This window comes from Euleptes europaea, chromosome 12 (assembly GCF_029931775.1).
Source record: "Euleptes europaea isolate rEulEur1 chromosome 12, rEulEur1.hap1, whole genome shotgun sequence".
NCBI lineage: Eukaryota > Metazoa > Chordata > Lepidosauria > Squamata > Sphaerodactylidae > Euleptes > Euleptes europaea.
In genome coordinates, this window is record NC_079323.1 from 60732247 (window position 1) to 60757537 (window position 25291).

At 39.1% G+C, this 25291-nt stretch overlaps 1 protein-coding gene across 1 annotated transcript in view; it reads left to right on the forward strand.

Annotated features, from left to right (window-relative positions):
- Positions 1–25291, forward strand: part of SIM2 (SIM bHLH transcription factor 2) — a 56731-nt gene that overhangs the window by 18818 nt on the left and 12622 nt on the right. Inside the window, exons 2-5 of the mRNA XM_056858523.1 lie at positions 1238–1320; positions 6579–6668; positions 12578–12686; positions 20736–20821. Of these exons, the coding sequence (XP_056714501.1) occupies positions 1238–1320; positions 6579–6668; positions 12578–12686; positions 20736–20821 (368 nt within the window). The remainder of the gene's footprint in view (positions 1–1237; positions 1321–6578; positions 6669–12577; positions 12687–20735; positions 20822–25291) is intronic.

Consider the following 25291-nt stretch of genomic DNA (forward strand, 5'->3'; position numbering starts at 1 on the left):
AAAGGAAAAGGCCTCTGTTGGAAAATCTGCCCTTCAAGGACGGTGTCACTTGGCTGCACATTGAGAGGGGGAACTGACCACAAAGTCAGATAGATAGACAGGACAGGGGGAGGTCATCTCTAGTTACACCTCATTTCCTGCCCCTTTGATGTTTAGATGATGTATTGTCAGGGAAACCTCCCTTCTCTCTCTCTTCCCTTTCGCCCATCATCCAAGCAAGATCTAGGAGCCGGGCGCTCTGCGCGTCCAGGCCTTCCCACCCCAAGATGGAGTGGAAGGCAGATCCCCTTTTATACCTAGAGAATTAGCAAGATAGATCAGGATAGTGAACCCTTGTTTGTCCTTTCCTATCCAAGGTGTATTTCCACAATAAATGTACTTTAGTTTGATTAGAGCCAACGACTGCTCCTTTTTATTTTCACACACACACGCACGTGTAGCTTCTGCTGCTGCTAAGCTTAAGGCACTCTGCTAAACACAGGAATATCTCCACGACAGATATTCCAACAGCCTCTGCACCAGACTCCAGGGAGGCCTGCTCGCAAGGGCTTGTGGGGGAAAGCGGGGCGGTGCGCTCCCCTAATCTCAGGGAGGCTTATGCGACTTTGTGTGGGATTTGCCCTAAAATGGCAGAGCTGAACCTGGGGCGGGGAAGGGTGATCCTGCCAGGCCTGCTCTTTGAGTGGCGGGCGGCGGACTTCAACCCCGGCTTAATCTCAACCCAGATGTAACAGGACTGATTTTTCTTGTGAAAAAGACCACCTAGCTTTCATTGCAGCAACCAGGCAGACGGAGAGGCCCCAGATCTTTTCCTCGGCCGCACACCTCAGGCTGTTTCCCAGACAGAAACAACCACCCAGGGGCCGCTTGCTGTTGCCCACACTGTGTGTTACGCAGTCTGTGTGGACTGTGTGCCGGATTTACGTATGAGCTAAACAAGCTATAGCTTAGGGCCCCACTCTCTTGGGGGCCCCCCAAAAAATGTAAAGGAAAAAAACAACTGGATGTACATTTCCAAAATATAAGATAAAAAACAAATAAAATAAAACCTACCTACAGCAACAGTGTTTTGTGTTGTGTAGGCTCCTATGATGTAAGTAATGGGCCCCGCCTGCTAGCCTGCTCCCTAAAATACCATATAAAGGGCCCCATTACCTTCAATAGCTAGGGCCTCACCAAACCTAAATCTGGCCCTGTGTGTGTATAGGTTAACTAAGCACTCTGTGTTCCTTTCCAGGTTTGGGAGATGCCTGGGGACAGCCGCACAGGCTAGGCCCCTTGGACAACGTCGCGAAGGAGCTGGGCTCGCATTTGCTTCAGGTAGGGTTCGTGCTGCTTAATGTTTGTTGTTTTTGTTTTAGTGTGTTGTGTTGGTATTAAAACTCGGCTGTATCCCTCCGCTCCCAACGCTCTCTGGAGTTAGAAAGGTATAACGGTGCTCAGGATTGCGTGGTAGGCGAATCGATGCAAGTCAGGACCCTTGGCCTGTGGCAAGAGTGAGGATTTCTTGCCCAGAGCAAAAGGGAAAGATACCATCCAGTTTAGTTTCAGCCTTTGCTATTCTCAGATTATGTAAGATAGTTACATAATCTGTGCCTCTTTAATATTTATTTAGTTACTTCATTATACCTACCTTTCACCCTAATGGGACCCAAAGTGGCTTACATAATTCTCCTCCATTTTTCTTCGCACAACAACCACGTGAGGTAGGTCAGGCTGAGAATGTATGAGTAGCCCATGGTAGAGAGAGATTTGAACCTGGGTCTCCCAGATCCTAGTCCAACACTCTAACCCAGGGGTCCCCAACGACGTGCCTGTGGGTGCCATTGCACCCACCAACACCTTTTCTGGTGCTTGCCAAATACTTTTAGGAAGTGGCTAGAAGAAGAAGAGTTGTTTTCTACATGCCGACTTTCTCAAACCTTCCCTTCCCCTCCCCGTAACAGACACCCTGTGAGGTAGGTGAGGCTGAGAGAGCTCTAACAGAGCTGTAACTTGCCCAAGGTCACCCAGCTGGCTTTGTGTGTAGGAGTGGGGAGACAAATCCAGTTCACCAGATTAGCCTCCGCTGCTCATGTGGAGGAGTGGGGTGTCAAACCCGGTTCTCCAGATTAGAGTCCACCACTCCAAACCACTGCTCTTAACCACTACACCATGCTAGGTAGGCCCATGTTGGGATTTTGCCTAGCAAGGTTTCTTAATATTGGAGATTTGATTGGCTGTGCAGATTTTTTTAATGTTGCTTTGGCAGCAGCTGCCACCACAGCACGAGGCTCTGCGCCGTGTTATTGAAGTTAAGCTGTAGCAAACATTTTGTGGCAGGCATTTTGTTGCTGCACCCACCCACCCACCCCACCTTGTCAGAATTCCAAATGTGCCCACAGTCTCAAAAATGTTGGGGACCCCTGCTCTAACCACTTCATCATGATTAGCACAGGCATTTGCTCCCCAGACATCCTTTACAGTGCATTTTTATGGGCAAATCTGGGGTTTTTAATCTGAATAAACCATTGTGACAACAGAATTTGAGGTGTCAATGAATGGATGAGCAATAGAAAGTGTAATGATCTTATGTGTGAAGCATGACCATAAATAATATGATACAAATAGGCAAAAAAGTCCAGTAGCTTGAAGTTAGTCAAAGTACATATACTATTGCTGTTCATTTATAGGTAATTCCCACTTGGCCCTGGCTAGCAGCATCAAATATTTATTTATTTTATAGAAAGATCTCTTGTGCTTTGAATGGGAGATGCCCGTTCTCTCTCAATTGCTCAGTAGGGAAAGTCTTTCAATATAGAGCATGGCTCTTTTAGTGGAAGGTGAACATCTGGATTAGACCTCTCATTGATGTTAGCACAGTTGTTCAGAATCTGGTTGATCTGCTTTGAAATTCCATTGGTTCAAATTGTGAGTCACAGCACAGAAAAGAGGTTAGACAGGTATGTGCCCCAGTCTCCCCAAAAGTGTTTGCCTATATTCTATCCCCCAGACTCCCTCCCTTCTCTTTAATAATAATTTAATTATACTTTAATTGTAATTTTTAGCATCTAGTGTTGCAGTCCGTTGTTTTCAGTGTTCACTAGGGTAGGAATATGATCCTAGACAGAAATGAAGCTTTGAACCTGAACGAAATATGTGAAATTAGTTTTCAGAATTCCTACAACTTGATTCCCAAGTCACAGTTGCCACAGAGAGCCCATTTCTGAGTGGGGGGAGGTTCTGTGGCAGCTGGAGCCAAGCGCAGCCGTGCCGCCTCCAGAGCAGCTTGCTGCCAGTGCAGCAAGCCAAAAAAAGAAATAAGAATGATTTTAAGAAATAAAAATTGTTTTACTTTTAAACCCCCATTGAATTTCCCATACAGTTCCACAAGGCAGTGCCACAATCTTTGTAAAATGGCACCTTTTGAGCCTGAAAGGGGTTAGGATGTTGCTTAAAGGCAGCTCCGCCTCCGGGAAAGTTCCCCTGGATGCCGGCACTGGGAGATACACTAGGAAAACGCCAGCGGGAGGCAGTGCCAGCGCTTGAGTGCCGGGCTGCTGCCGGTGTCTAGAGGGGCAAGCGTAAGTTGCCTTACACTGGCATCTGTGCCAGTTTGCACGGCGCAAGTGGCATGAACGCTGGCATGGGGGTCACAATGGCTCCTGTGAGGATCCCCCCCCCTTCAGGAATGGGCTGGAAGTCACCGTTGGTAAATTAAGCATTTCACATATCTATACAGAGTTTGGGATTTTTTTTCTTACACTTTAGTTAAGCTTTTCAGGCAGCTTTAACTATATCAGTATGCAGACAGATATGTATGAGAGTCTTCTAAAACATATATAATTGATGGAAACACCAGACATTGTATAATGAAGAAGAAGAGTTGGTTTTTATATGCCGACTTTCTCTGCCACTTAAGGGAGAATCAAACCGGCTTACAATCACCTTCCCTTCCCCTCCCCACAACAGACACCCTGTGAGGTAGGTGAGACTGAGAGAGAGTGACTTGCCCAAGGTCACCCAGCTGGCTTCGTGTGTAGGAGTGGGGAAGCAAATCCAGTTCACCAGATTAGCCTCCAACGCTCTTGTGGAGGAGTGGGGAATCAAACCTGGTTCTCCAGATCAGACTCCACTGCTCCAAACCATCGTTCTTAACCAATACACCACGCTGGCTCTCTGTTTCCGTTTTTTAACCATGTTGTTCACTGTTTTGACTCTAATGTAGAATGAATTTTACTAAGGCAGAACTTCATTTAAGGTTTTTAATTGAATTTTATCTATTATTACAATATTTTTGCATAGGTCAGTTTTGTGAATAGTGTGAATTTGTTTAAGGGAAATTTGTTTAAGGGAAAAAAACTTTCTAGATAGGATTTTTAAACACTACGAGTTCATAAAAATCAACTGTGCATTTAAGATTGCATAGTCATTCTTCCCAAGGTATTTCATTATTACTCCAAAATTATTTCTGTTCATTATTCTATTTCATTATTAGTCCAAAATTGTTTCTATTGTTTCTGGTTTGGAACAAATTTTTTGCATGCAGTAGAAAGCTTAATGACTTTTATTTGTTTATTTAAAACATTTATATAGCCCTTCCCCTGCTATTACAACAATGAATAAAATTGATAAAGTGTCCTTGACTTACAGAAGGGCATATTAATATATGAGCCACTTAATATAAATGTAGAATATAAAATATGATGTAATATGTGATTTTTATCTCTGAACTGTGAAGACTCTGCCTTGAGTGTTAGAAAGAAAGGTGGACTCTTAAGAGCGCAATCCTGAAGGGGGAGCAAATTGGCATAGGAGCCAGCGTGACCACGCGCCAATGTCAGTGCCCATTTACCCTGGGATAAAGGGCACTTAAACTGGCACAGGGGGCATTTGTGCTGGTAAGCCACTCCACTGTGCTGGGCTCCACCGCCGGCACAGCCACACCGGGAGAGAAATCCCAGAAGTGGGAGCCTGCGCCGGCATATGAGGTGGGGGGGGGCATTCGCCCTAGGAGCACCCCCTCGAATTTCCCCCATTTTACATTTTAAATTGTTTTATTTTCTCTGCTTCAGGAATGGGCTGCCCATTGAGAACTGTATTACTACTGTTTTAAAACCCAAAGCAAAAGCAAACTAATCCATTCAAAATGTGTGTGCTTTCACTTTTGAGCAAAATGAAAATGTATATGTTGTTGAAGAGCCACTGAAAGTAAGGTTTTCTAATGGAAGTGCTGATGCAGGCTAACTATAATGCTAAGGAACAAATTGCTAGTTTATGAGGAATGTTTAAAGCAGTGTTTTATTTTAGAAAGCAGTGATTTCTTTCCCATGTTAATACTGCTACAAAGTTTTGTTTATGTTCTGAACAAGGGGGAAAAATGAAACCCAAGTGTAACCTGGTTCCAATTACATGCAGTAAAAGTAGAGTAGGCCAGAGAATAATTTGGAATATTGTTTATTGGGGTAATATTGAACTTGCTGCAGCTCTTTGTTATTTTCCTCTTGTTCCAGCATCTTAAAATATGAATTAATAAATATAAAATGCAATTGTTTTTTTAACTGAGAACTAGTTTTCAGTTTCAGATGTAATTCTCCTTCCTTCCATCCTGCAGTGTTTATGGGAATCTTATTTAGTCAGAATTAAGTGTTGTTTCAATTAGATGGGTTCCATTGAAAAGAAAATATGAAGTTGCCGTATACTGAGTTAGACCTCTTTCCACCTATTGTGGTGTTGTCTCACATCTCATAAGCCATGGATCTTTTCCAATCCTACTGCCTGGGTCCTTTCAACTGCAGATTGCAGGGTTTGAACCTTCCAAACTAGCATAGAAACTCTACTACCAAAATCAGTGGAGGCTCTGATTTTTTCAGGGATTTTGATGGAAATTACTTGTATTCTGGACCTCATGGTATTTGGAAATAAATCTTGTTGAGTTAGGTGGAACACTGATTTTAAAATATGCTAAGTATTGATTTTTTTTGGTTTTTGTTTTGTATTGTGAGAATATGCAAAATTATGATACAAAATCAATGCAACAGCATGTTTAAACAATGATAAAAGGTGCCTTTATCTTTTGAGGAATTTCCTCAGTAAAGTATGTGTAATCATGGCTTAATTAAAATTATGGGGGGTGTTCATTTTATTTATTTTTATTTCGAAAGAATCACATCAGATAATCTTCCATTTACAACCATTCACTAAGTCCTTAATAAAAAATAATTTAAAGTCACACTCACAATATCATTAAAATGCAAATAGTGATAAGCTATTTCTGCCCATTAATCCATAAAACACAGGTTTATAGGTCTATTTTTTCTCCAAAAACCGCATAGCTCAAGATTTGTGCTAAGCACTAAAATAACCAGAATCAATATGAGAAAGTTATGTGTTGCTGCTGTAAAACTAGTGTCTGTAAGAGGAGAATGAGTTAGGTTTAACTTCTTTTATAATGTGTATAATAATCTTCATTGGAACAATGAGGGTAATATCTTTTTAAGGTATATGTTCTTCTGTAGGGTGAAATTTAAAACTCCTCATAAGGAATTTCATTATTAATGATGAATGCTTAGATTTTATTATTTCTTTCTCTTTCACAGACTCTGGATGGTTTTGTTTTTGTGGTAGCATCTGATGGCAAAATAATGTATATCTCAGAAACAGCTTCTGTTCATCTAGGTTTGTCCCAGGTAGGAGCAACTTTTGTCCCTCTGTTATATGCAGAATTGTCTTGACAGTGTATGAAGTTTCTTTCTTTCTTTCTTTCTTTCTTTCTTTCTTTCTTTCTTTCTTTCTTTCTTTCTTTCTTTCTTTCTTTCTTTCTTTCTTTCCATAAAGTTTTCCCCTTTGGGCTGCTCTTGGTATTTTTTCCCCTTTTATTTTAGGCACTTTGAACTGTTTTTCAGTGCAAGAAAACTACTTTGCATTTTTCTTGTCACATAATATAATAATTACCTTTTAGAAGGGTAAAGTTACAAAATGAACATTTGTTTAGAACTTAAGGACATAATCTACAGAAGTGCTCTGCTAATTCAACCCTTTTCTATGCCGGAGGAGGCAGCTGAATCTCAGCAAAACTTGGACATATTTGGGAGCTGAATACAGTGTAGCTTTCTTGTAATGCAGTTATAGAAAGTGCTGACCCTTTTTTGACGAGGAGGATTTGCAGCTAGCCAGAACCCTAGTACTAATGGTATACACTTCTGAAAAAAAGTAGAGATTTCCATTTTGTGCACTGGATTGTATGCAGTAGTGTTAGGTGCTATGAAAATAGAGGAAACCTGAGTTTTATAGTAAATGTGCTTTAGGAAAAAATAAAAAGGGGACAGATTTATGAGTGCTCACATGGAATTTAGGGTAATTTTTCCTGAGTTTTGCCAGCCTTGTGGCCTTTTCAGTAAAGCATTTGATATGTTTATGGTAGAACTCGTAAAACTGGGTTTACTACTGTTCTGTTCAAGAGTTAGCATTTTGGGTTTTAGGGCACTACTACATTTGTTCCTTTTAAAAGTAACTAAGCAAAATTTCTTAGATGCAGGTTCAATGGAGAACAATGGGGCTCACTTCCCAGCACGTATGTTTTAGAATCCAAGCTTCAGACAGTAAACAGAATTAGGTTGTGATCCCATTTCCATTACTCCTTTGAAATATGAAAAATGCTTATAATTCATAATTAGCCAATAATTAATTGTTACAAATGTTATTCTTTGGCAGTTGAATATTTTCACTACCAAGGAAATATATTTTTCTGAAACTTTTGTAAAATAGTATTGATCATTCAGTAAAATCAAAGAGACTGTTTATTTCCATCTGTGTAGTGGCTCTTGTAGAAGGCCCCTGCTCCCATTTTTGTAGGGTTGTGTTCTTGGTATGAGCTGAGATGCACCTCTTTGACTTTTTACCTACATATGCAGTTATTTTTTTAAAAAAGTTACATCCCATTGCCAGCTGTACCCATTCACTCACTAGCAGAGTCAGGAGCTGTAACTGTGGTGCTTGGGCAGCAGTTCTGTAGGGTAAGGGAGGAGGAGGGGAACAGCCGTAGTACTTTACTTGCAGTATCCTGAGGGATAATTAGACAGATCAGTAGGTTTCTGCACACTTGTTTCTAATCTTGGGATGTTTCAAGAAATTCTCTATCTGGATAGGAAAGTTCCTTTGAACTAGCACCCATCCACCTGATGCATCATAATATCCTGAACAGTTAGGGGCACACACCAGTTTTATAGAGCACTCTCTCCTGTGTTGGTTTCCTGAAGAGGAATGTCTTCTCCTTAACGCCACAACAACCAACTTTTGATCGAAAGTACTTCTAGTCCTCATGCCCTTTGCCAGTTGGTATGCTCAAGCTTTGGGATCTACAAATATTACTGTAGGCAGTCATGGTTTCTGATATTCTTCAACAACAACCTCTTCACTGTTTCCTTTACTAACATACTATATTTGCTCGAAAGGAAAACAAACCTGAATGTAAGACAACCCCCCAAGTTATAGACAGAAAACAATTATTGGACATAATGGTAACTTGCACATAAATTTAAGACGACCCCCCCTTTTTTATGGCATACTTGGGAAAAATTTTAGTGTGGCATCATGAGTAAATAACTCCTGAGAGTTCTTGAAGGAGGCACCACTAGAGCAAATTAACTATTGTTTGGGGAGGGGGAAGAGGCTGATTCTGAAGAGGAGCCAGAACCAGTCATAGTAATGGCAGCAGAGTTCTTAGTCCAAACATGGCAAAGAACACCAGTGCTTGTAAGCTTCTCTGAAATGTTAAGTTTGAGACTTCTTTGCATGTACTGTTTAGTATCAGAATGCTAATGACATTGCAGCACAGTATTTACTTTAAAATGTCAGTTTGTTTTTAGATCACCAAAAGTGGGGGGAAAAAACCCATTCACAAAGAAAATTTCAGTTGTATTAATGAAACTTTCAAGTAATTTTTGGGGATACCTACAGTAGTTTAGACAAAGTATATATGATCACCAAAATAATTGTAAGAATACACAATTAATCAGTGAGAGAATGAAAGTTTGTGAACTTTGTGGCACTTATTCATCTACATTCCCTAGTTTTCTTTAATCAACCAAATATTCATTTTTAGGAGACATACCTGATAGATTACTTCTATTTGCTATCATTCTTTTGCTAAAGTCCAGTGTGCTTTCACTTTTGAAAAATCTATCCCACTAGCCAGAACCTTTTGGATCTCAGGGCTACTGGAGTTACATAGGAAATCTCTCCAGATACCAGGTCCCTGTAATGGTTGCAGGGTGAAGGCAGTTCAGTCTGTTTCAGTTCAGTAGTTAGGGAGGCTGAAGACAAAGGCATTTCCATGACTGCCAGCCTTTCTGATGATTCTGAAGGAGAGTTACAAAGAGGGTGGCTTTTCTACCTTCCAGAGCCTCAAAGTCCTGAGTGGTCCTTCTGCCGCGTACTTTATGCATTTTCACTAGGCATTTAATATCTGTCATATTTAAGAATATTTGATAATGTGAAAGTACTGCCTGCCTTTGCTAATGGCAGTACATTCCTCCAGCACAAGAATCTTGAATCAGCAGACTTTTTGTAGTGGAGGAATGTTAGCAGAGTGAAATAATAGGCTACAACCAAAAGAGCAAGTAAATGGATGGTTAACTACCAAATGTTAATGGACCAGGCCTTGACAAATCTTTGGCTTTAGGTGCCAGACTCATTTTTCATCCTTTGGGGTTTCATATTTTAATGACTATATTTTCTAATTGTTGCTACCACAAATCCTAATCCTAAACGCTGCACAGTTTCTCATAATTTTATTACAGCTATGACAAATGTGTTGTAGTATATGAATCAATATAGGAGTAACCCTAGTTGTCATCACCAAACCAAAAAACTAGCCTAACTTCTCCCCAGTTTCTCATAATTCCATTATTGCTTTCATAATCTTCATTTACAATGTTAAGCTTCACACCGCAGGCATTAACTGACATGGGCTACGCTCAGGCCAAGGCAATGATTAAACAGCGTATAACTGATACAGAACGACAAATAGACCTAGCCAAAACACCAAACTTTTTTATTAGTGTATCTAGCAGGTATCTTACTACTCCTATGGAGTATCTAACCAATCTGGAAATTCCAAAACACAGAAGAGCCTTTACCTTGGCCAGATGTCAAGCCCTCCCTTCAGCCATTCAGAAAGGCAGTTTCAGGAAGACACCATATGAGGAGAGAAAATGTCCCTGTGGTTCTGGAGCCATATAAACTTTTGAACATGTTCTCCTCGACTGTCAATATTATACAGCTATTTGAGAAAGGTTCATCTTGCCATTAATTTACAAATTCTCTGGCTACATGGGACATCTCTATATCCCGTCCTTGCTACTAGATGCAAACTCCGATACAACATACTCAGTGGCTAGATTCTGTGCTGCTGCAATTGACTTACGACGGAGGAGAGTTTGCGCTACTCAACAGCCCTGAAAATTGAGGGGTGACAGTTTTAATTATATGTTCTCCTCCTCTCGAAGTGATTTTATTTATGTCAACAAATGATCTAGCATGTTTTACTCTGATGTGTAGATATTGTAATTTTGTGTAAATTGGTGCTTTATATGATACCTGTGCTGGTCATTGACCGTAATAAAGATCAATCAACACTAATCTTCATTTAATGGAATATTGGAGCCAGTATAGAAGCCAACTGGTTAAGTAATGAGTTCACTCTCCACTGTTGAATGGTGTACAGTTAAGTTTACATACAAACAAACAGTGACAAGACTTTCATGCACATTTATCTTTATGTCATATAACAAACCATTCAGATGCAAAATAACAGATCAACTTTGGGTTGGATTCAGCCAACTTTTTTGCTCAAACTCTGCCAATTCTTGTCCTTATTAGAGCTCCCATGTCACATGACTTTTATGTATGCAGGTCCCAAACATAGCCCTTTTGATGGTCAAAGGGGACCCCTTCCTCCCCTTTTCACCAGTAGAAAAAATGGTTGGATCCATTCTTTGTACTTCCACTCAAGATTGCTGAAATGCCACAATTAAATAATTGCTTAAAATATTAGGTGCCACAATGAAATTTCTAGCTGCCCTTGCTACCTGGTGACTAGGATTTTTCCTGGTATAGGAAGTTGAAGTCTTTTAATAAATGGAGAGGGGAAAAGAAGGCCTGAAAGAATTCACTTGTCCAGACATTTATGAATAATGCCAAAAATAGATGTAAGATGTTTTCTGGCAAAAAATGTTCTTTGAGAAATAGAGATTTCACTTTAAAAAAAAGGATAACTCACATATCTTAGGAAATCAGTAGGACTGACCCAAAGAGTAGATTAAATTTTTAGTTTTTTCATCACCTTTAAGGTCTTTAGAGCTGTGCCAAACAATTGGACAACTTGACATTGATTGTAAATACAGGCTTCAAATATTGATTCTGTGTTTATACCAATTACTGATGTGTCTGGAAATTTTTTGTTGATACAGTTTTCCATTTGTGAAGTACAAATTAGGAAGAAAGAATGTAGACATTGTTATAACAAAACTCTCAAAAGTTTGGATTATGTTTGTTACATGTGTAATTCCAGAATGAAAATAGAATAATATCTGGCAATTTATTCAAAGGTAAACAGGAATTAAAGATTAAAAATGAAATGATACAGATTATAGCAAAAGAGAGTTAAAAGAAAATTCATGCAGAATGAATCATTACCATATTTGTATTTAATACAAAAGGCCTCAAATATATATGTATTTAATTAAGTGAAATTGAATTGTTTGGTCTCCCCCCAGGAATTAGCTTTCCCCCCCTTTTTTTCCTTTTTTCCTTTTTTACTACTGGCAGCTAACTTGTGATAGCATATACTCTGTTTTAGTTGCAGAAAAAATGGATGGGATTACAGACATTTAGAGAATCATTGTATGGTAGAAAGACTCTGTTAGTACACGTTCACATACTTATACTTCTGGAATCAAATATTGTGCTTTATTGTGCACCATTGCTTCCTGTCTTCTGATCTGGTAATTTTTGGGTACTATTTTGACTGAGATGATATGGGGAAATAATCTGTTTTGGCATATCTCTATGATTGATTCCAGCATTTCAACTTTATTCAGTTCTTCCCAGTGCTTTTCTTTCCCCACTGAACAGCTGATTGGCACAATTTCAGGCCTTTTTTCAAGGACCATGCATATATGCTGTTGGTTCAGAATTATCTTCCTTTGTAAAAAGATTTGGGAGCTAAATGTTCTGTGGCTTCTTTGTCACATTTTCATCCTTCAGCAATAACTGTGTGAGTAGAGAGGCTATTGATCATCACTACAGGAGTTCACAATGAGCTCATTCTTAAGGGGAAATAAAGCATTTGCGAGTTGTAATTGGTATAGATGTAGACCAGTCTTCAGATCATGTATGGTGCAACTGAATCATTGTGGTCAGTGGTCAGACTAAGTGGGCTGTAGGTTATGATTATAGTTTGGCAGCTGGCTTGCTTCAGTAAGTCACATGAGTATTAGAAATGCAGTATGTATGTGTAAATCTTAAGCATGTAGAGATCTCTGAATAATACTACTAAATAAGCCCTGTTGTAATGTGTTCAATGTCTTTTCAACAGGTGGAACTCACTGGTAATAGTATTTATGAGTATATACATCCATCAGACCATGATGAAATGACAGCAGTTCTAACAGCTCACCAGCCGCTTCATCCTCATCTCTTACAAGGTAGTTTTACAAGAAGTGATCATATGCAAGTAAAAAGATGAGAAGATGTGTTGGAATGAGCTTAGTGTGCTAATGCTGCAATGCAAAAAGGGATCCTAGCCAATAGTGTTATTTAGTACTGGCTATATTAAAATAGCATTTTTCAACTTGTACCAAGGTCTCAAAACATTATCTCAAACTGTTTTTAAAACTTTATAATAGGGATCATATGTGAATGCTTGCCTCACCATTATTTGGTGGAAATACATTTTAGGTCCTATTCCCTGAATTTATAGTTAAAGGTTACAGGTATGAAATAGTAAAGAACTACAGAAGAGCTATAGTTACGGGTTTGTAAAAGATATTTGCTGACCATTTGCCAGCTGCCTGCAAATAAAACATCTTGATGTTTTATGTGATCTTTCATCAAAAGAGATAGAGATCACAAGGAAGACTGATTTGATTTCATTCCATCACCCCAGAGGTGATTCTGAGATGTGTGAAAGTGAAATATAATTTAACAAAAATTTCTAGAGAATCTTATTTAATAATCACATGTAGTATGAGAGAACAGACACAAACTTATTATATAAAAAGCCAGTGCCTCCTTTTTGTACCATGACATGCATCCCGTTTAAAAAAGTAAAACAGAGGAAGCCATTGAAATGTATATGGATATTTTATTTTTAAATACTGTTTGTTGTCATTGAATCTCTACCAGTGCATTCCTGAGAGGAATGGCTGCGCCAATCATAGGAGGCAGTGCAGATGCTCCGCCTCCAAAGGAGGTTCCCCCCCCCCCGAAACCTTCCTGTGGCATAAAAAATCCATGCAACCCTTCATAGGGTTGCATGGGAGATACGCCACCTAAAAAGGTGGCATATCTCGCGAAAATAAAAAAGGGGCATTACCAGCCAAAAGGGCTTTGGAGGCTGCCTAAAGGCGGTTCCTCCCCCAGCCTGGCGCTGGAATGCCCCGGGAACGCCCTCCCAGGGATGGCGCACAAAAGTGCGCCGTCCAGATGCCGGCACGAGGTTGTGCCGGCAGTGCGGGGACGACAGTGTCCAGGCCACTCTGCACGGCGTTAATGGGACGCAAGCTGACGGCTGTCCCACTTACGCCAGCGCAGCCCCTCTTTCGCCTACTGAGCTCTTTCGGGCAAAGAGCTCAGGAATGCGCTGTAAGGAAGGCAATAACTCAAAAGACCCAGTGAACAGAAACACATTTACAACAAATAATTCATGTTTTTAAATGACAGAAATTTCAACTGAGGACATTTGTTACAGCATCTTCTGCTGCTCTCCCCTATTCTCAACATGCAAACAATAGCCATTACATTGGGTTGAAGAGGGCAGGCTTGCTGGGCAAATTAGAAGCATGTTAGCATCCACCTCAATTTGAGTAATGGCCAATGTATGCATGCGGTGGAGGTGAAAGGGGGAACAAGGCTCTGTAGAACATTGTGCCAATCTTCTTCCCCTAACCTCTCCCCCCTCCTATTGGTAGCTGTGCTCATACGGGAAGGAACTGTGGACTTGGTTTTTGTTAATATTACATACAAAGTTTGGCAGCAGGATGTATATTGGAGAATCATTACTTAGAGTTTTACCTGCTGGTTATCTTCTTTAAAGTATACAGCACATTTCTATGTGAATTATTAACCCTAGAAACTAGGTGACAGGATAGACTTCCCAATATCTATGTGGAGATGGCGGCTACATTTACCTGTAGTGATGGGCCTACAGGGAATAGAAACCAGCCAGCTGCAGAGGGTTTTATCTTTAGCTAGGCAGTATATTACACTAGTCTAGCAACCTCAGGACATACTCTAATGTATTGAACTCGTCATAGGGGAAGGAGAAAGGGTCACACAAATTGCACAAAGGAGTTGATAGATCATCCAAATATTTGGATGTGTATTAAACAGCCATGTATCCCCTGTGTTTCTTCCGTATCCCTAGATATTCAGAGGGTGAGTAGATGTATATGACCCTATGAAATTCCTTCATACGGAGTCAGACCATAGGTCCCTCTAGTCCAATATTGTCTGTTCTGACTGATAATGATGTTTCAGGATAATTTGCCATGTTTATATCCTTCCTTTCTCACTAATGGGGACCCAGAGTGGCTTGCAGCACGCACCCGTTTTCCATTTTATCCTCACAACTACCCTGTGTGGTTGGTTAGGCTGAGAATACATGTCTGACCCAAGATCACCTATTCTGCTTCCATAGTATAGTAGGGATTCAAATTTGATTGAAGTTAATAGGCATAGAAGGATGTAATTCTGCTTAGGATGGCACTCTCAGTGTAGGACCTTCTGCATATTCAGCGGCACTAAGATATAACAGGGTTTGAGAGTCTCCAGTTTCTAGAAGAAATAGTGTATTTCTTCAGTACACCTGTAATAAAGCTATAATTTAGGGAATTCACATGTGTATTGTACAGCATATATATGTTTAATATTTATAGACAATTTTTAGGACATTATAATGGAAGACAGTATATGCTGTACATCCTAATTTGATGAAAGCAGCACAAAAATGTCAAATACTTTATCAACAGCAATACAGATTAGGACATTGGTTCTTGTAGGTTATCCGGGCCGTGTAACCGTGGTCTTGGAATTTTCTTTCCTAACGTTTCGCCAGCAGCTGTGGCGGGCATCTTCAGAGTAGTAACACTGAAGGACAGTGTCTCTCAGTGTCAAGTGTGTAGGAAGAGTCAGAGAGGGGTTGGGTTTGAGCTGAGTACTGTCCTGCAGAAGTAATGTGCTAATCATTGTCCTGTAAGTATCAAGATAATGTACTAATGAGGGTGTGGTATGTTAATATGGACAGATTAGGACAGTTTGCTAGATTGTGAGAAAGCTACCCCCCGCCCCCAAATAGTTGCTAGGAGAAATAGTAGTTTCTTGCCTTCAGCTGTTTTCGATAATGATATCAATGTTGTTGTATTTAAGATGGTATTCCTTTCTACTGCTTGGGTAATTATTGTGATAATGCACATTTTTATATAAAAACAGTTGCCAAATGTTTTAAGCATTTACATATTGTACCATTATTCTTGTATCAGTAGTAAGCATTCTGAAACTGGGAAAACAAAGTGAAAGTACTGGAGTTACTGGAAGACACTCTGAAGAGAGTTCTTTAATGACTCTATTCAAGATGGCATTCAGGCTAATTCAGATGGCACAACCACCATCAAGCTGGGATATACATGAGCCAGGTTTACTGCCAGGCTCATGCTATGCTCCTTCCTTCTTTCTCTGTTTTTTCTCACTAAATCCCAGTTAAAAACTTGCAGTGTGCTCCTAAACAGGTTACACCCTTCTAAGGGATTTAACAGTGCAATCCTAAACAGGTCTACTTATTTATTTTATTAGATTTATATCCCGCCCTCATTCCTGGCAAGCTGGGCTCAGAGCGGGTCACAACACAACAATAAAACAGCAGTTAAAACAAACATTGAAACATACATTAACATTCCAAACTTCATATTTAGAGTAAAACTAGATGGCATGCTCTTCTAAATCGTAGCCACTAGGCACGTTCAGTCTGCAGTGGGCCACCAGGCAAAATCGGGGGAAGGATGGGGAGGCTAGCAAATGAAAGTGAAAAAGACTAGGCCTGAAAAAGCCCTGGCCCTTGTCGAGGACAGCCACACACTCCGCGGGTCAGGGACCACCAGTAAATTGTTGTTTTTTGAGTGTAAAGCTCTCTGGGGGGTATACCAGGATTGGCAGTCCCTTAGGTATGATGGTCCCAGACCATGTAAGGCTTTAAAGGTCAAAACCAGCACCCTGAACCTGATCCAATGCTCCAGTTGGAGCCAGTGCAGTTGTTTCAGCACTGGGGTTATGTGCTTTCGCAGCAAGGCCCTAGAAAGGAGCCTCGCCACAGCATGTTGCACCAGCTGGAGCCTCCTGATAAGTCCCAAGGGCAGCCCTGCGTAGAGCGAGTTACAGTAGTCTAGCCTAGAGGTGACCGTCACATGGATCACTGTGGCTAGATGGGGGTGGGAGAGATAAGGCACCAGCTGCCAGGCCCAGCGGAGATTATTAGCTTGGCAGCTTAAACATAAAGAGAAGAAATTACCAATATTAAAAATTAAGAAGGAGGATAAAATAACAACAAACAAAAAATTATGGAAACTTTCATAGATTATTATTCAAATTTATATAGACAAAATGTTGTTTCAGAGAGGGAAATGGATGTTTATTTGATTGGGATGGAATATCACAAGAGCATAAGGAATTATTGGACTCTAGAATAACTATGGAGGAATTAAAAACTGTTATAGGTAAAAGCAAATTAAATAAATCTCCAGGCGAAGATGGATTTACAGCATTTTATTATAAAACTTTCATAGAACAACTATCTCCACATTTATTAAATGTGATGAATCATTGCTTGCAGAACGGATCCATCCCACAAACCTGGAAACAAGCAAATATAGTTTTAATACCAAAACCAAACTTGGATTTATTGGATGTCAAAAATTATAGACCAATTTCATTATTGAATAATGATTATAAACTTTTTGTAGCTATTTTAGCAAATAGATTAAAAATAGTATTAAATCAGGTTATACATGAGGACCAAGCTGGATTTCTCCCAGGTAGACTGATTAGTCAAAATGTTAGATTAGTAATAGATCTTTTAGAATATGCAGAATCTACCACTACTCCTATAGCAATTATATTTTTAGATGCAGAAAAAGCGTTTGATAATGTAAATTGGAAATTTATGAAAAAAATATTACAATATATGGGCTTGGGAAAAAATTTTAAGTCAGCTGTTGGAAATATTTACACTTATCAATCAGCTAGATTGCTGATCAATGGTAATTTGACATCACAATTAGAAATTCAAAAAGGCACTAGACAAGGTTGCCCTCTTTCACCTTTATTGTTTATTTTAGTGTTAGAAGTTTTATTGAGAAAGATTAGACATATCCCAGATATAATAGGATGTCAATTTGAGAGAAATCATTTTAAGGTTAAAGCTTATGCTGATGATTTAGTTTGTTTTCTGACTAATCCTATTAGTCAAATTGATAATTGGAACAAAACGATTGAGGTTTATGGAAAACTTGCAGGTTTTAAAATAAATAAAAATAAAACTAAAATATTGGTTAAAAATATGACACTTTTGCAGCAGCAAGAATTATCCAAAAGGACAGGCTTCTCTATTGAACATAAAATAAAATACTTGGGTATTTGGTTAACTTCAAACAATCTTACTTTATTTAAAAACAATTATATTAAGTTATGGCAACAAATTGTTATAGATTTAAAAAATTGGGGAAAAATACCCCTATCATGGGGTAGAATTTCGGTAATTAAAATGATGGTATTACCTAAAATGCTGTTTTTGTTTCAAAACTTACCAATTATAAAAGGGGCTCAAATATTTAAAATTTGGAAAAAAAAGATATTCTAAATTTTTTATGGGGCAAAGAAAGACATAGAATAGCATATAATAATTTAATTGAACTAAAAGAAACAGGAGGGTTGGGGTTACCAGATTTGAAAATGTATTATGAGCCATCTTGTTTTGTTTGGTTAAAGACCTGGATTTTGTTAGAGAATTCCAAAATATTGGAAATAGAAGGTTTTAATTTACGTTTTGGTTGGCATGCATATTTGTGGTATGATAAGGAAAAGGTAAACAAAGATTTTAATATTCACATTATTAGATTTGGTTTATTTCAAAGTTGGAAAAAATATAAAAGGTTTTTAGAAAACAAAACTCCGGGATGGATTAATCCAGTAGAAGCATTTATGAAGAGAGGGATACAATTAAATTTAGATATGGATACATAGAGAGAAATTATAGATTGTAAGGAAGGAGACTGGGTTTTAAGAAGCAGAGAAGAACTTAATATTAAAGACTGGTTTATGTATTATAAATTAAAAGATATATTTAACAAAGATAAGCAAGTTGGATTTCATAAAAACAAATCTAAATTAGAAAATATATTAATAAAGGGAAATAAAGGATTGATTGGAAGGATATATAGGTTATTAATTGAAGTAAATTTAGAAGAAGAAAGAATTAAACCAGTAATGGTGAAATGGATGAAGGAGTTAGGATATAATATTGATTTGGAAACATGGGAAAACTTATGGAAGAAAGAATTCAAATTTACAATAACCAATGAAATTAGGGAGAACTTAAATAAAATGTTTTATAGATGTTATATAACTCCCATGACGATAAGTAAAATGAAAAAAGGAGACATAGATCTATGCTGGAAATATGGAAAGGAGAGAGGAACTTTTTCTTCTTTTTTTTCTTTTTTTCTTCTTTGTAATATTGGATATGCCATTAAAGGTTTATTGATTGATTGAGAGAGGAACTTTTATGCATGCATGGTGGATATGTAAATTTTTTTTAAAAGTTGGAAAAAAGTAATAAGAGGAACTAATAATTTGATTAATTCGAAAGTAAAAAAGATATCCTGCATTTTGTTTATTGGGGATTCCTCAAGAAAAAATGGATAGAAATGATAGGGTCGTTTGTTAATATAGTTTTGCTGCTGCAAGAATTATAATAGCTAAAGTTTGGAAGCAAGTAAATAAACCTTCAATTAGTGACTGGAGAGAGAAATTATGGATGTATATGAGGATGGCCAAATTAACAGAATTCCTACATGGAAAAGATATGGAAGAATTAAAAAAAACATGGGCGAATATTGGGATATCATATTGGGATAATATGATATTGGGATAAACTGGCAAAAATTGATTTTACTATTTTAGTTAATGAGTTATAGAAATAAGTTTAACTTTTTTATTATCTTACTGACAATAGTGTATTTTTTAAACTGTTTAGACACTTCTCCAGAAGTCTGGTGATGGGTCACTTTTTATGGTGGGTGGTGGGTTAAAAGGATATTTTGAATTTTGTAATTTTGCAATTTTGAATGTATTACGCAGATTATATTATTGATACTTTTTTGTATTTTTTTATTATTGTATTTGTTTTGTTTTATGTGTTATGTTATAAAAATAAAAAAATTATATAAAAAAAGAAGGAAAAGGCCACCTTGACCATGGCTGTGACCTGGGCCTCCATAGAAAAGAAGGCATCCAGAATCACTCCCAGGATCCTGACAGTGGATGAAGGTGTTAAACTCACATCACCAAGATCCGGGAGCTGGCACCCCACCACTGAGTCGCCCTTAGGGAGCCACCTACTTAGTGGGACTTACTCCTAGAAAGTGTTCTTAGTAGGGTTACTAACTCTGGGTCAGGACATGCATGGAGATTTGGGGGATAAACCTGGGGAGGGACCTCGGTGGGGTATAATGCCACAGAATCCACCCTCCAAAACAGCCATTTTTTTCCAGGGGAACTGATCTCTGTAGTCATAAAACTATAAGAAGAACCCTGCTGGATCAAACAAGTGGTCCTTCTAGTTCAGCATCCTGTCTCACACTGTGGCCACACAGTTCCTCTGGAGGTCCACATAGCAGGGCATAGAGGCCAAGGCATTCCCTTGATGTTGCCTCCTGGCACTGGAATTCAGAGGTTTACTGCCTTTGAAAGTGGAGGTTCCCTTTAGTCACTGTTAGCCGCTAAGAGATTTATTATGAACCTGTCTAATCCCCTTTAAAAAGCCTTATAAAGCCTATGGCCATCACTACAAACCCTTGGCAGCAAATTCCACATTTTAATCACTTGTTGAATAAAGAAGTATTTCCTTTTGTACGTCCTGAATGTAGTGCCTAATAGCTTCACTGGATGCCCTAGAGTTCTAGTATTTTGGGAGGGGGAGAAAACATTCTCTTTGTCAACTCTCTCCACCCTGTGCATAATTTTATAATTTATAATTTTATAAAACTCCATGGATTTTAATCTGCCTATCCTTATGTCCTTATAAAAAGGTTGAAGCAGTTGACAAAGTAATAAAAGGTAGTTTTATGATACTTGGCAACTTCCTATTATTGCTTTTATGTTCATGTCATCTCTTTAAAACAATTCTATTTTCACTGCTATAACTCTAGAAAAATACATCAAAGTGGCAAAAACGGCACCTTGAAATGTTTGCATTTTGTTTTCAGAGTATGAAATAGAAAGATCTTTTTTTCTGCGAATGAAGTGTGTCTTGGCAAAGCGGAATGCAGGATTGACATGTAGTGGTTACAAGGTAAAGTGCCGACATGTTTGACATCTTCAACAAGCAACAGATTTTAACTTTACAAGCTTACCTTAAACCAAAAAATCTTCAGATTAGGGAAGGCAGCAGCTGTGAACACCATGTGAAAAACATAAATAAGGGGCTTCTTTCAGTTAATCTTTCCCTCCTTTTAACTAGAAAAATATGTGGGTGAAAATTCAGTACAGCCCTAATTGGTGGAAACTACAATTCACAATTTTATTAGCTGTTAGCCTGGTTCAGATAACCCTGCTATTGAACTAAAAATTTCAATGTTAGCTTATTGGACACATTTTTATTAATTCCTTATAAACTATTCAGTATCAAATAAATTGATTCTGTATATTGTGATCTGAATATTACTGTCCAGTATTGGTTACTTACCAGATTTGTTCTATCTGTCCTGTTCTGGGATCTATAAAGGTCCTATGCTGTCTCATTAGAACTGACCCAGATGTGTTTTTTTCCCATTTGGGGGGGGGGATAGAATTCTGCCTATCTACTACATTAGTCAACATATTTGACCATTCTGAAAGGACCATGTTAATATTAATATTTTAAAGACAAAATGTGTTTGCACTAATATCTCCTATGTAATACAAGTGTACAGTTCAGTGTTTTTATTTTGTTTAAAATGCATATACCGCACACATTTGACACTGAAATGGCATCCAAAATGTGTACAATTATAAAATATATAGAGCAGATGATAATAGAAATAATTGTGTGTAAAGTGCCTTCAAGTCGCAGCCGACTTATGGCAACCCCTTTTTGGGGTTTTCATGGCAAGAGCCTAACAGAGGTGGTTTGCCAGTGCCTTCCTCTGCACAGCAAGCCTGGAATTCCTTGGTGGTCTCCCATCCAAATACTAACTAGGGCTGACCCTGCTTAGCTTCTGAGATCTGATGAGATCAGGCTAGCCTGGGCCATCCAGGTCAGGGCAGAAATAATTAAAACATCTAAAATCATACCAAACTGCCATAATTAAACCCAGAAGAAGAAAAGCAGCAGAGACTACAGCAGTAAAAACAGCATGTTGGCCATTAAAAGCACCAAAACTGTTCTGAAAAAGTTACATCTTAATAAGCTGCTTTAAAACCAGCAGTGAAGAAGCCAAGCATGCCTCTAGCAGCAGAGAGTTTCACAGAGTTGGTACTATGGTACAGAGAATACATGATCTGAGGCCCATATAGACTTCATATCCTTTGTGATATGAAGCAGTGATTGCCTCATCAGTCTTACATTGTGGGAAAGTACACAGTCCTCAGACCTTACAGGGCTTTAAAAGTCTTCATCAGCACTTTGAACCAGGGTCTAGAAGGCAAGCCTTAATTGGAGTGCTCCGTGTGACTGTGAGGTGATAAACCCCACCGTTCTTCATTACCTGAAGCTCCTGAACTGTTTTCAAAGGCAGCCTTATATAGAGCACTTAGCAACAGTTTATACAAAACGTTACCACAATGTAGATGATAAGGTCATACCTTAGTCCCAGAGAAGCGATCACAGCTGGCTCCCTAGCCTAAACTGGTGTAGGGTCAGGAGAACCCCCAAGCCGTGACTTTGTCTTTTATCCTGAACAGGTAAAACAGACAGTCCCGCAACCCTAAATTGGTTCCCTAACATCTTCTCTTGATTAAGCTTCAGTTTGTTTGTCCTGATCTAGTCCATAACTGTGTGGATCATGTATTCATTCCAGGGATTGAACTATTGTTCCTGCATTTGATGAAAAGAGAAAATAGAGGTGGGTATCATTGACTCAGTGATAACCCCACACACACTCCAAATTGTTTTATCGCTCCCAGAGGTATAGAAATATGTTTAAAATCACTGGGGACAAGACAGAATTTTGCAGAAGCCCATATGTTAGCTCCCATGGGTTAGAGTGGCAGTTACTCAGTGCTACCCTGTGCTACTAACTTGTCAGCTAGCACAATGGTTGCCAAGCAATATTCCCATTGAAGTGGTCCAGAGGTATTTGGTGGTCTCATTGAATCAGATGCTGCTGCAAGTTTTAGAATAACGAACAGAATCACACCCCATAATGTCCAATGTTGTACAAAGATACTCAGCAACGACGAGTCACCCTGCTGGAACATGATGTACCTAAACTGCTGCCCATGCTATTTATATCTTGAACTCTGTTATGTATCCTGGATTATGTGAGTTCAGAATATACTTTTTATCCGAGAATTCCAGGAGTTGTCCTACCTTGCCCAAAGAGGTTCATTTGAAACAGCCCCATAATTATTCAGTTCAGTTGATTTGCAGGGGGCAGATGAATCACCACTGCTTTAATACGCCATTCTCTAACGACTTGAGCATATTTTACAAATTACAAAAGGCATGGATTAGGAGAAGAAAAGGTCGGTTTCAAGACTTCAAAATTTTGTCCACACCTTCATATTACTGTTCATCAAAACTGGATAAATAAATGCTTGTGATACCTTGTTCAGACTTTCATTAACTGTAAATTCTGAAGCTAGAGAAGATGCAATAATTTTTTTCCTGGAAAAAGTTTACAGAAATGGTCACAACAGGCCATAGAGGAGCTTTCCCTCCTACCAGAGTGAGTAGATGGTAATAGTTCTTTAACAACATGGAAAGTTTGCTTTGGAGGACTGAGAATTCCCAAATATATTTGAAAAACATTAATTTCTTGATGCCATCAATAGTACACCGTAGACTTTAAAAGTACCTTAAACAGTGCTCGGTCTGATTCAGCCCAGTTTTTCTCCACCTGGACTCTAGCTGTCTTCTGGAGTGCTGGATTAAGCCAAGGAGACACAATGGATTGTCAGTTTAGAGGGTATCTAGACACAGTCATTGCAAGTTGATGTATAAATTTGGCAATAGGAAGGTTGACATCAACAGCATCTCCCAAAGCACTCTTGAAGTCCATTGTGTTTCAGGTGGTGGTGGTTGTGGCCAGGAGTTTGATTTTACAACTTGACCTCTCCTTCTTCCCCTTGATGATGAGGACCTTGCTTATGTAATTCATGTACTGGTGACCATTATGTTGGATGGACTGTATAAAAAGGCTGTCTTTGAAGGAAGGTCAGAAGTTTCAGTTGTCTGAAAATGAAGAAGGTGGAATATTAACTGGTATAAACTGCTTAGACCATATAACACCAGTAGGAGAGATCTACAATAGTTATATGTATAGAACTAGCAATGCAGAGTGCTAGTTTTGAACTTTCAATCCTGCATGGCCAATGTTCTGCCTGTCTGAAGGCATTGACATTGAGATTCTCCAAACAGGATATGATACACTCCCCACCCCTGGCTGAAGTACAGTAAGAGGTTTTAAGATACAGGGTTCTCTTGATGTTGGCCTCCCAATTATAATACAGTACTGTCTCATTTCTCTCTCTCTCTCTCTGCCCCACATCCTCATGCATGGTCTTTCTGTTGCTAGTCTTTCTTTCCCCCCTCCCTGCACACCTACTCTTGTGTACCTCCTGCTTCTCTCTCTTTTTACATGTATGCCACAATAGAGGTTTTACAGCCTGGTCCTGTGTATATTTGCTTGAAACTAAGTCATGCTGTGTTGTGGCTTACTCCCATGTAGCTATGCATAAAATTGCTGTTTTAACTGTTGTGTGGAATCAGGGCCCAGACATCTTGCTTGAGAAGCTTCATTGAGGAAACAGAGAGTTTTAATGGACCTCAAGGATCATCTAGTCCAACCCCCCTGTACAACACAGGAAATTCACAACTACCTTCCCCCACACCCCCAGTGACCTCTGTTCTATGTCCATAAGAAGACAAAAAACCTCCAGGATCCTGGGCCAATCTGGCCTTGAGGGAAATTCCTTCTTGACCCCAAAGTGGCAATTCCATTACCCTGGATGTGTAAGAAAGGGCCATGAGAGCCGAGCATTGACTCCTCCCTTCCTGCCCTCCCTCTCATGATCTGCCTAAGTTCACAGAATCAGCAATTTCTGTCAGATGGCCATCTAGCCTCTGCTTAAAAACCTCTGAAGAAAGAGAGTCCACCACCTCCCAAGGAAGTCTGTTCCACTGAAGAATCACTCTGTCAGGAAGTTCTTCCTGCTTTTTAGCTGAAAACCCTTTTGATTTAATCTCAATCTGTTGGTTCTGGTCCAGTCTTCTGGGGCAACAGAAAACAACTGCACTCCATCCTCTATATGGTAGCCCTTCAAATAACTGAAGATGGTTGTTATACCAGTCATCTTCAGGCTAAACATACCCTGCTCCTTCAACCTTTCCTCATAGGACTTGGTTTCCAGGCCTCTTACCATCTTCATTGTCCTCCTCTCAGCTTTCTTAAACTGTGGGGCTCAAAACTGAATACAATATTCCAAGTGAGGTCTAACCATAGCAAAGTGATACCATCACTTCATATGATTTCACTTCATTATGGATAATCAACCTGCTTATCTATATAAATCTCAGTTTTTCACTGTCACAAACCATCTCTTTTAACCAGCTGTTCACTTA